This window comes from Rhodamnia argentea, chromosome 2 (assembly GCF_020921035.1).
Source record: "Rhodamnia argentea isolate NSW1041297 chromosome 2, ASM2092103v1, whole genome shotgun sequence".
Lineage (NCBI taxonomy): Eukaryota > Viridiplantae > Streptophyta > Magnoliopsida > Myrtales > Myrtaceae > Rhodamnia > Rhodamnia argentea.
This window is the reverse complement of record NC_063151.1, coordinates 8,081,426-8,093,649: the sequence shown is the minus strand read 5'-3', so window position 1 is coordinate 8,093,649 and position 12,224 is coordinate 8,081,426. Positions and strand designations below refer to the sequence as shown.

Sequence of the window (12,224 nt, the reverse complement as noted above, 5' to 3'; positions counted from 1 at the left end):
CGTGCCTAACTGCCTATGACTAGTTTTTATTTTTATTTATATTCATTTAACAGTTATTATTAGCATAATCTTTAGCCTTAAAACACTAGTTTTCTCGAAGCCTCTCGTTCATATATCTCATCAAAGGGTGCTATTTGATAGGGCGATACACAAGATTTTATCGAATCATGTTTAAGAGAGTTTCGGCTCCCAATATAAAAAGAAAAAAAAACAGAGTTTTTCTCAATTGCTTTGGAATGTGAATCATGAAAAGATAAATGTTATCTTCGGAATAAGTGCACTGAAATGAGTTACACTATTGTTGAATAAATGATTATATTTCCTCCTTAAATAATTAATAACTTAATTTAGGGATATGTCCACCATAAGTCTCAAAACTTATCACAAAAGTGCATTTGAGTTCTAAAACTTTCAGAAAGTGCAATCAAGTTCTCAAATTTGTCTGATTGGTGCGATCGAGTCCTTCCGTTAACTCCGTCTAATTAGGCTAATGGAAAATGCTAAGATGTCATTTTTTATTACTTTCTCTCGCCTATTTAATATGGCTTAAATAGAAAAGATAAGTCCAAAACGATGTCGTTTTGATCCAAATTTGATTTTCAATATATCATAAAAGTGCATTTGAGTCCTAAAACTTTCAGCAGCAAAGCCAAGGAGGGCCCTCTAAGCCCTCGCCACCGTCGCCCTCAACATTGCCAAACGAGCCGGCAATGGTTGGGCAAGGAACGGCCAAGGTCAACGCAACTCGACTAGTGGTTGGCGACCTTAACCCATGACAAGCGAGGGTCGCCGGTTCTTGTCCAAATCAGGCTAAGGGCTGCCGCTAGCTGGAGTGGGGCGGCGAGACCTACCCTTAGCCCGATTTGGGCAAGGGTCGGCATCCTTGCCTAGTTGCAAGCCCTCACCTACCGTCGGCTAGGGTCGGAGGCCATTGGTCGAGTCCCGGCCAACCCTTGCCACACCATCATCGATATTCTTGCGGTGGTGGGGGCGGCGATGGCCCTAGCTAGTTTTGTTGCTGATTTTTTTTTATTATAGTTTATTTTTTAAATATAATTTAATTAATATATATTAAAAAACACATTTGAATAAAAAACGACATCGTTTTGGGTTTATATTTCTTGTTTTAGCCACGTTAACGCCATGTAAGAGAGAGAAAGAAACAACAAAATGACATATCAGCATTTTCCGTTAGCCTAATTAGACAACGTTAACGGAAGGACTCGATTACACCAATTTGATAAGTTCGGGATTTAATTGCATTTTCTAAAAATTTTAGGACTCAATTGCACTTTTGTGATAAATTTTATGATTTCAAGTGAACATATCCCTTTATTTTACTAAAGTTCTTTGTCATTAATTTGAAATTGTGATCTTAGTCGTGTTCTTAGTTTTTTGTTCATGATTTGTGGCTCTATCATTAATTAAATTAATGTAGATCATATTTATCTTTCAAAGGAACCTCAATACATGACTATCTTGGATTAGGCTCTGCTTGTTTGGAGGAAAATATTTCATTAGAAAACATTTTTTCCATGAAAATAACTTTAGTCAACTAGATGGCTAGTTGCTTTAGAAATCTCTAACTTTAGGTCCAGTATCAAATTTGCCCTAATTTTTTTTTTGTATCTCAGAAAATCCCCAAACTTTAGGTCCAATTTCAATTCTACCACGAACTTTTTTTTTGGTCTCATATTCAAGTTGGGATTGGATTACATGGGTAAATTTAAGAATAGATTGAAAGTTTATAATTTTTTTAGAAAAAATAAAATTAGGGGTAGATTTGAGACTAGACCTAAAAGGTTTTTTTTGAGATAAAAAAAGTTCTTGATAGATTTGGGACTGGATATAAAGTTTAGGGTTTTTTTTTAGAAAAACAGTTTGAGGCAGATTTTGGACTAGACCTAAAATTTGGATTTTTTTTTAGGAAATTAGTTTGTCCACTAGAATATCAAAACTTTCCTATTTTATGGCTCCGTTTATTTCGTGAAAAAATGAGGTGTTTTTGAAAAATACTTTTCAAAAAGTCATTTTTTCAAGAAAATGACAACATTTTCTAGTGTGAAAATGAGTCGGAAATTATTTTTCCCCATTTGGTATGGAAAATTGAATTTGATATTCCTCTATGCCCTCCTTTTAATAGATCTGATTTTTAATTTTTTATTTACTCCTTATTATGTGTATTTTTAAATACAAAAAATATTCACCTCACTTGCTTGCGGTTGGTTGCCGACTGTGACCGTGGTCACCGAACGACCAAAGAAGAAGGAAAAAAAGAAAAATAAAAAATAAAAAAATAAAATTTCAATTTTTTTATAAAATAAAAAATAATTAAAAAATAAATGTGAAAGAGTACAGGAAGGGAAGATAAAAAAAAAAATTTTTTCTTTCCAAAAAGAGGAAATCATTTTTTCTACTTTCGGAAGTATTTTTTTTATCAAATGAAAGTATTTTTTTTCAAGGATGGAAAATGTTATTCTTGATTCTTTTATTTTTGGTGAACCGAATGCTGAAAAATTCGAATAATATTTCACCGAGCCTACATCATTTTCCAACTTTTCATCTTGGCCCAGCCGGTAGACCAAAAAAAATAAAAATCTTGGCCCAGCCGGATCAGGAATAGAAACTCTTGAGAGCGGAGTGCCAAGTAGATTCGATCTCCGATTGCTTAAACAACGTACCAAACATACTCGGTCTCTGCTTGCGCAAGCTCTGGCATTCCACCAGGACAGGGATAGTGTAAACCCAATTCCCAAACAAACTCGGTGTCGTTGGCTAAGCCTAGGCGGTTTCGTCGAAGTCAAGGTTGCATCTTCCTCTATAAATACCTCCTCAGCCCCCCTTGGTTTAACCCTCTTCTCAAATCGCTCTCTGCACGGAGAGTTTCTACAGGGGGAGATCTGAGCGCCCTCTGCTTCTTCTTCTTCTTCTTCTTCTAACTGCAACCGCCAAAATTTTAAAAGAGGAAAGGTCAAGAACGAACTAATTGGAACTTGAATTGTATCGGACCCTCAATTCTTCAGTTCAAATTTTTAGGGCTACTGTAAAACCCTAGGCCTCCGCGTGGCGGAGTTTGATCGGCCATGGATATTCGGTTCCCGTTCTCTCCGGCGGAGGTCGCCAAGGTCCGGCTGGTCCAGTTCGGCATCCTCAGCCCCGACGAGATCGTAATTTCCCTCTCCCTCCAACTTTCTCAGCGATTTTTCCGTTTGTTTTCGGGGCCACATGGTTTTGGGGTTTCTGTGTGTTCTGATCGTGCTGTTGGTTCCGTTTGGTTGTGCAGAGGCAAATGTCTGTGGTGCAGATTGAGCACGGCGAGACGACAGAGAGGGGCAAGCCGAAGATTGCTGGGCTGAGTGATCCTCGTCTCGGCACGATTGATAGGAAACTGAAGTGCGAGACGTGCACGGCAAACATGGCCGAGTGCCCCGGGCACTTTGGGCACCTGGAGCTGGCGAAGCCAATGTTTCATATTGGGTTCCTGAAGACCGTGTTGAGTATCATGCGCTGCGTTTGCTTCAATTGCTCCAAAATACTCGTAGATGAGGTACTTGGGACTGGGAGACTTATTAAGCACATGCTCTTTTTGCCAAACATCTGCGGATCCAATCCCAATTAGTGGAATACTAGGCAATCTGAAACTTACTTTTATTCTCTTGAGATTTGTAGTGTTTGGACTTGCAAATAGAAAAAGTAAATGCTAAGGTTCCCCAAGTTTCAATGTTGAAATTACAATTGCAACTTGTTCTTTTTTTTCCCAATTGATCCATTATTGTTTTGGGGGCGGGCGTGCGGAAACTATTTCTTGACGTGGAAACAACTCTAAGTGTATGTAAGAATTAGCTGAGGAGCTTTCAGATTCATGTGAATGTTGAAGCTGTAGTATTGTGGATCTTAGTGGGAGAGTTTTGGACAAATCAGGGTTGAATGGAGTTATATTTATAGATGAATATTGCTTTTACACCACTCTGGATGCCAATTTGATGTTGTCTCAAGAACATATGAACCTATCAAAAATACAAGCTTATGTCATGGTAATTGGTATTTACTTTTTGGACTTCTTGCAGGAAGACCACAAGTTCAAACAGGCCCTTCGAATAAGAAATCCTAAAAATAAGCTGAAGAAGATACTAGATGCTTGTAAAAACAAATCAAAATGTGAAGGTGGAGATGAGATTGATGTACAAGGTCAAGGCTCAGAAGAGCCGGTGAAAAAGAGTCGCGGAGGCTGTGGTGCCCAGCAGCCAAAGCTTACTATTGAAGGAATGAAAATGATAGCCGAGTATAAGGCCCAGCGGAAGAAAAATGATGATCAGGATCCGCTTCCTGAACCGGTGGAAAGGAAACAAACACTTTCTGCTGAAAGGGTAATATTTTTATTTGCATGAACAGAACTAATTTTTTCTCTTACTTTGACAAGCTTTAAAGACTGTTATTATGAAAATTAGGTACTCAGCGTTCTCAAGAGAATAAGCGATGAAGACTGCCAGCTGTTAGGCTTGAACCCAAAATATGCTCGTCCGGATTGGATGATTTTACAAGTTCTACCTATTCCTCCACCTCCTGTGAGACCCTCTGTGATGATGGATACCTCTTCCAGGAGTGAGGCAAGCATTTCTTCTTCATCTTTGGGCTTCCTTATGTACAATTATCTAACATTTTGCTTCTTTCTTTTCTGGATGTTTTGTTGGAATCAAGTTGATGATTTTAACTCTTATGCAAACAGAAGGATATAACTTACATCTTTCCCATTTTTGCATGCAGGATGATCTAACGCATCAATTGGCAATGATTATAAGACATAATGAGAATCTAAGGCAACAGGAGAGGAATGGTGCACCAGCACATATCATATCAGAGTTTGCACAGTTGTTGCAATTCCACATCGCTACATACTTTGACAATGAGTTGCCTGGACAGCCAAGGGTCTGCTGACTCTTTTAAGACATTTGTGGAATTTGTAGATGGCAATAATTTTGTCTTTTATCCTGTATCATGCCTTAAGTGTCAAAGTTATTTATGCATGCATTTCTTCTATTACTTCTCAGGCTACCCAACGGTCTGGGAGACCTATCAAGTCAATCTGCAGCAGGCTTAAGGCAAAGGAAGGTCGGATTAGAGGGAATCTCATGGGAAAAAGAGTCGACTTTTCTGCTCGAACAGTCATTACACCTGATCCAACTATTAATATTGATGAACTAGGCGTCCCTTGGAGTATTGCCTTGAATCTTACATATCCAGAAACCGTGACTCCTTATAACATTGAGAGGTTCATAGACTTAGCTGTTCTCCTTCTCCTTCTCCTTCTTGTTCTTCTTGTTCTTCTATATTGACTTTTTCTCTTAAAACAGGTTGAAGGAGCTTGTTGAATATGGGCCTCATCCGCCACCTGGTAAAACTGGGGCTAAATATATTATAAGGGATGATGGACAGAGACTTGATCTCCGCTATTTGAAGAAAAGTAGTGATCATCATTTGGAACTAGGCTACAAGGCATCCTCCCTTATCCTTGTTCTTCTTCATGGTTTTTGTTTTGGATAACTAAGAAGGATTTTGTGATTTAAACAGCTTATCTAACTTGAATACTCTTTTGCAGGTGGAGCGACACTTGAATGATGGAGATTTTGTGCTGTTCAATCGCCAGCCTAGTCTTCATAAAATGTCTATAATGGGTCACAGAATTAAGATCATGCCATACTCGACTTTTCGTCTGAATTTATCTGTAACTTCACCCTACAATGCTGATTTTGATGGAGATGAAATGAACATGCACGTGCCTCAGTGTTTTGAAACCAGAGCAGAAGTTTTGGAGCTAATGATGGTGCCGAAGTGTATTGTTTCGCCTCAATCTAATCGACCAGTAATGGGAATTGTCCAGGATACACTCCTAGGTTGTCGTAAAATCACAAAGAGGGATACTTTTATTGAGAAGGTGATTTTGCAGAATGCCTTGTGATAGTTTTGCAAATTTATCAGTACTTTTTTTTTTCCTGTTTGAGTTTGACTTTGGAATTCCTTTGCCTTTTTTTCTCACAGGATGTTTTTATGAACGTCTTGATGTGGTGGGAGGATTTTGATGGGAAAGTTCCCACTCCTGCTATTTTGAAGCCCAGGCCTCTTTGGACAGGAAAGCAAGTGTTCAATCTCATCATCCCCAAACAGATCAATCTCTTGAGAAATTCTGCATGGCACTCAGAGTCTGAAACGGGATTTATAACTCCAGGAGATACCCAAGTTCGAATTGAGAAGGGGGAGTTACTTTCAGGAACTCTTTGCAAGAAGGCGCTTGGGACATCTACGGGAAGTCTCATACATGTCATCTGGTGCAAACTCTCAACTTTTGTTTCAGCTGGATGATTTATTGGCAGATGAATTCTCTTTGAAAATTTCTACCTGCGTGAAAGCTATTGGAACTTGGATTTGCTATAATGTTTGTGTTCAAGATACTCAAATTCCTTTTTCTGTCCACAGTAGAACTTCTTTGAAGACTCAGCTGGCTAGTTCTTTAGTATTGATTGCAATATCTGTCTTTACAGGGAAGAGGTTGGCCCAGATGCAGCCCGGAAATTCTTGGGACATACTCAGTGGCTTGTCAACTACTGGCTTTTGCAGAATGGTTTCAGCATTGGTATTGGAGACACAATCGCTGATGCAGCAACAATGGAAAAAATCAATGAGACCATATCTTCAGCTAAAGATGAAGTGAAAAGGCTTATAAAAGATGCTCAGGAGAAAAAGTTAGAGCCTGAACCTGGACGAACAATGATGGAATCCTTTGAAAACAAAGTGAATCAGGTCTTTATATTTTTCCCCCACCCATATTCTTGTCTTTTTAGGCTCTATAAGTCAAACAATGACATACTTGTGATCTTTCAGGTGTTGAACAAGGCTCGTGATGATGCTGGAAGTAGTGCTCAGAAGAGTTTATCTGAGAGTAACAATCTCAAAGCAATGGTTACTGCTGGATCTAAGGGAAGTTTCATCAATATTTCTCAGATGACTGCTTGTGTTGGTCAGCAGAACGTTGAGGGTAAGCGGATCCCGTTTGGATTCATAGATCGAACCCTGCCCCATTTCACAAAAGATGATTATGGGCCAGAAAGTCGTGGATTTGTCGAGAACTCGTATCTTCGTGGGTTGACTCCGCAGGAGTTCTTTTTCCATGCTATGGGTGGTAGGGAAGGTCTGATTGATACTGCTGTCAAGACTTCTGAGACTGGATATATCCAGAGGCGATTAGTGAAGGCTATGGAGGATATTATGGTCAAATATGATGGTACGGTGAGGAACTCTTTGGGAGATGTTATACAGTTTTTGTATGGTGAAGATGGTATGGATTCTGTCTGGATTGAATCTCAGAAATTGGATTCTTTGAAGATGAAGAAGTCAGAATTTGATAGACTTTTCAGATATGAGATAGATGATGAGAACTGGAACCCTGATTACATGTTGCCTGAAAATGCTGAGGATCTGAGATCAATCGGAGAATTGAGAGATGTCTTTGATGCTGAAGTTCAAAAACTTGAAGCTGATAGATTCCAGCTTGGAACAGAGATTGCAACTACAGGTGATAATACTTGGCCATTACCTGTCAACCTCAAGAGGCTTATTTGGAATGCCCAGAAGACTTTTAAAATTGACTTAAGGAGGCCTTCGGATATTCACCCCGTGGAGGTTGTGGAGGCTATTGATAAGCTTCAAGAGAGGCTTAAGGTTGTTCCCGGTGAGGATCCATTGAGTGTTGAAGCTCAAAAGAATGCAACTCTCTTTTTTAATATCTTACTTCGCAGCACTTTTGCTAGCAAGAGAGTGTTGAAGGAGTATAGGCTTACTCGTGAAGCTTTTGACTGGGTAATTGGTGAGATTGAATCGCGTTTCTTGCAATCATTAGTGGCTTCAGGGGAAATGATAGGTTGTGTTGCTGCACAATCTATTGGTGAGCCTGCCACCCAGATGACTCTCAATACCTTCCACTATGCTGGTGTGAGTGCGAAGAACGTCACTCTTGGTGTTCCTAGGTTGAGAGAAATCATTAACGTTGCCAAAAAAATTAAGACGCCCTCCCTCTCTGTCTATCTGAAACCTGAGGTAAACAAGACAAAGGAAACTGCCAAGAGTGTTCAATGTGCCTTAGAGTACACTACTCTCCGCAGTGTAACTCAAGCCACTGAAGTATGGTATGATCCAGACCCTACGAGCACGATAATTGAAGAGGATGTTGATTTTGTCAAATCTTACTATGAAATGCCGGATGAAGAGATCGCCCCGGAAAAGATTTCTCCTTGGTTGCTTCGCATAGAGTTGAATCGGGAAATGATGGTGGATAAGAAGCTCAGCATGGCTGATATTGCGGGGAAGATCAATTTGGAATTTGATGATGATTTGAACTGTATATTCAATGATGACAATGCTGATAAGCTCATTCTTCGCATTCGGATCATGAATGATGAAGCTCCGAAAGGGGAGCTCAATGATGAATCTGCAGAAGATGATGTCTTCTTGAAGAAGATTGAGAGCAACATGCTCACAGAAATGGCTCTTCGAGGGATCCCGGATATTAACAAGGTGTTTATCAAGAATGGCAAAGTAAACAAATTCAATGAGAATGATGGCTTCAAGCCAGAAACTGAGTGGATGTTAGATACCGAAGGTGTTAACCTATTAGCTGTCATGTGTCATGAAGGAGTTGATGCCACAAGGACAACGAGCAATCATCTAATAGAAATCATTGAAGTTCTTGGTATTGAGGCAGTTCGTCGCTCCTTACTGGATGAACTGCGTGTTGTCATATCATTTGATGGATCTTATGTGAATTATCGGCATTTGGCTATTTTGTGTGATACCATGACTTATCGAGGCCACTTGATGGCCATTACACGTCATGGCATCAATCGAAATGATACTGGGCCACTGATGAGGTGCTCATTTGAAGAAACTGTGGACATTCTTCTTGATGCTGCTGTCTATGCCGAATCAGATCATCTGAGGGGTGTTACAGAAAACATTATGTTGGGTCAGCTTGCACCCATTGGCACAGGAGACTGCGCATTGTACCTCAATGATGAGATGTTGAAGCATGCCATTGAACTTCAGCTCCCTAGTTATATGGATGGTCTTGATTTTGGCATGACGCCTGCACGTTCACCAATCTCTGGAACTCCTTACCATGAGGGTATGATGTCTCCAAGTTATTTGCTGAGCCCAAACCTCCGGCTCTCTCCAACTACAGATGCCCAGTTTTCTCCCTATGTTGGCGGTATGGCCTTCTCGCCTGCTTCATCTCCGGGGTATAGCCCTTCTTCTCCTGGATACAGTCCCTCATCGCCAGGGTACAGCCCAACGTCACCTGGTTACAGCCCCACATCACCTGGGTACAGCCCCACATCTCCTGGGTACAGCCCCACGTCTCCAACTTACAGTCCCAGTTCTCCTGGTTATAGCCCAACAAGTCCTGCTTATTCTCCAACAAGCCCTTCATATTCACCCACTTCTCCCAGCTATAGCCCCACTTCCCCATCTTATAGCCCTACATCTCCCAGCTACAGCCCCACTTCTCCAAGCTACAGCCCTACGTCGCCTAGTTATAGTCCAACCTCTCCTGTTTATAGCCCCACATCACCTGCATACAGCCCCACCTCCCCTGCATACAGCCCCACCTCGCCTTCTTATAGCCCAACCTCCCCTTCGTACAGCCCGACATCGCCATCCTACAGCCCTACTTCACCTTCTTACAGTCCTACATCTCCTTCCTACAGCCCAACTTCGCCAGCTTACAGCCCCACATCTCCTGGCTACAGCCCAACATCACCAAGTTACAGCCCAACTTCACCGAGCTACAGCCCTACTTCTCCAAGTTACAACCCTCAGTCGGCGAAATACAGCCCCTCATTGGCGTACTCGCCAAGCAGTCCAAGATTGTCACCATCCAGTCCTTACAGTCCTACATCCCCAAACTACAGGTAAACTATGTTGGCACGCATGCAGGAGAAGCTTTCCTCTGATTTTATTAATTTTTGCATGTTTTCGACATATTATCATTGTGCCTTTCCTGTAGTCGTATCAGTCAAGCTATTCTTTGTTAATGCAGGATTTATGTTTAGTATGATTGAATATGTCTGTCTTCTTGCAGCCCCACATCTCCGTCGTACTCACCAACATCTCCGTCATATTCTCCATCAAGCCCAACACACAGTCCTAGCAGGTAATGATTTTTCTTTTCAATCTTCGGTCTTTGGGATATCATCAAGTAGTAATAATATCTGGACATGGCATTCTGTCTGCTTTCAATGTGAAAGTCAAATTGTCTAATATTTATACTCTTGCCGAAAATTAAATATTGGTTTGGCTCCTTTTGTTTCGCAGAAAATGTATTATTCGACAAACATCTTCCTAAAAATGATCGGTTGTATCAGTTACAAAAATTAATGAATGTAAAGTATTCTAATCCTCTGTGAGAATTTTAGACATAAATTATTGTCGACAATGAAACATTTTCCATTGACTAATTATTTCAGGCAATACAAGTGATTAATTCAAGGAAGATGTATTTCAAATCATGTATTTTTCACGAAACAAACGAAGCCTTAGTCCATTCAAATGGTCTGCTGTGCTTATCTGATGCTATGCTATTGTCGAGTACTCTTTCCCAAAAGAGTTTGGTTGAGTAGGCACATGCATAGTTCATGCACCATTGTCTAATGAGTCAACTAATTGATTTTTTTCCTTCAGCCCATACAATTCTGGTGTCAGCCCAGATTACAGCCCAAGTTCTCCTCAGTACAGGTGATTTTACCAGCCTAGGGTGCTGGCTCAGGACCTATTATGCGGAAAAAAACAGACCCGAGTAATCGGGTATTGCAAAATGTGGATAGCACATGGTCCTAATTAGATTAATCTTTGACTAATCTGCAGCCCGAGTGCTGGATATTCTCCAAGTGCACCTGGCTACTCACCGGCTTCTACCAGCCAGTACACTCCGAGCAACAAGGATGACAGGAGTAAGAAGGATGACAGGAGTAGTGGCTGATGCGAACTATTTCTACGAAAGCTCAAAATAGGTGATGTTTATTTCCTTAGTACAAATGAGGTTTGCAATGATTTTCCGTGGATGACAAATGTCCATATGCGGTGGCTTTTGGTTTCCTTTTTCATCATTTTGTTGCTAGTGACATACTTTTGGAAGTTAAAGATGCCGGCATATCCATTTGCAAAATATTATCTCAAAAAGAGTTAAAAGCAAATGCGTAGAATTTCCGGCTTATCAGTAAATGTATCTCCAAAGCTGATGGTAAGCTTTGTTTATTTGATCGATCTGCAGGTGGTCTGAACCTTCGCTGGAGAGAGCGTCTGGTCATCGAATTTTGGCGAGGCAGTGGAAATCGTTGACAGTGAAACCTTTTTTGGTTCCATCAGCTATAATTGCATCAATTTGCATATGGAATTACATGTATTGTTAGTATGAGCAGCTCTGTTAAACAGGTGGGTTGGATCGAAAATGATCCGATCCAAATTGACTCATCTAACGCATTTTGATTCATTTCAATGTTATAAAAATCTAGTGACCCACACTTGACTTGACTTAACTAAAACTATACTCACACCTGAGGCCATTCATATTGTTGAAACACTCTAGAAAAAATTATACCAAAATTAAGGTGAGAGCACAAAGTGCGTGTGCCAGATCGAAAAGTGTGAGAGAGCCATGAAAGAGTTATAGAGGTGGGTTGAGTTTAAGTAATTTGTGAATCCACTTAACATACATGTTATTTATATTTTATCATTCTAAATCTATTTATGATTCATTTAGTGAATATGTCTAGCCCATATAACAATCAAACCTATCAAATGTGATTTTTTTTTCCCGAAAATCAAATATGGGCAAAAAAATGGGTCTATGACCTATTTTTATCAAAAATGAAAGAAAAGAAAAAAGAAAGAAAATAAAAAAATGACAAAAAGAAAATAATAATTGAATAAAGTTCAAAAGAACACTAAAATATTACTAAAAATTGTCCATGTTAACATAAGTTGTGTCACATACGATTACTGTCTTCCACTTTAGCTATTTTCGGCCAAAGTTGGCTAGATGGATTCAATCGACAAAACGTGAAAATGTTCAAAATGCAATCGGCACAATTAAATTTAACAAAAAAATTAAATGGTTTATGACTAAATTGATAAAAATATAACAGATTTATGACTTTTTAGGAATTAACTATTTCCCC

General features: G+C 39.9%; 1 protein-coding gene across 3 annotated transcripts; it reads left to right on the top strand.

The window, feature by feature from the left end:
• Positions 1-2,851: 2,851 nt before the first annotated feature.
• Positions 2,852-11,573, top strand: LOC115738607 (DNA-directed RNA polymerase II subunit RPB1). 3 transcript variants are annotated; one of them, XM_048273698.1, is made up of 15 exons: positions 2,852-3,167; positions 3,284-3,547; positions 4,068-4,367; positions 4,449-4,607; positions 4,765-4,926; positions 5,049-5,269; positions 5,352-5,493; positions 5,597-5,932; positions 6,037-6,323; positions 6,537-6,795; positions 6,877-9,959; positions 10,130-10,201; positions 10,729-10,782; positions 10,918-11,057; positions 11,318-11,573. In XM_048273698.1, exons 1-14 carry the CDS (start codon positions 3,084-3,086, stop codon positions 11,024-11,026), a joined length of 5,532 nt encoding a protein of 1,843 aa, XP_048129655.1. In that variant the 5' UTR covers positions 2,852-3,083; the 3' UTR covers positions 11,027-11,057; positions 11,318-11,573. The 3 variants fall into 3 exon arrangements, with proteins under 3 accessions (XP_048129655.1, XP_030527133.1, XP_048129656.1); XM_030671273.2 differs by having other exon boundaries at positions 2,853-3,167; positions 10,912-11,057; XM_048273699.1 differs by lacking the exons at positions 2,852-3,167; positions 3,284-3,547 and adding an exon at positions 3,548-3,693 and having other exon boundaries at positions 10,912-11,057.
• The last annotated feature ends 651 nt before the right edge of the window (positions 11,574-12,224 follow it).

Coding starts and splice junctions, on each gene's coding strand:
- LOC115738607 (XM_030671273.2), top strand. CDS start 3,084: ATGGATATTCGGTTCCCGTTCTCTCCGGCGGAGGTCGCCAAGGTCCGG. Junction 3,168..3,283: donor TCCTCAGCCCCGACGAGATC/GTAATTTCCCTC, acceptor TTGGTTGTGCAG/AGGCAAATGTCTGTGGTGCA. Junction 4,608..4,764: donor ATACCTCTTCCAGGAGTGAG/GCAAGCATTTCT, acceptor TTTTGCATGCAG/GATGATCTAACGCATCAATT.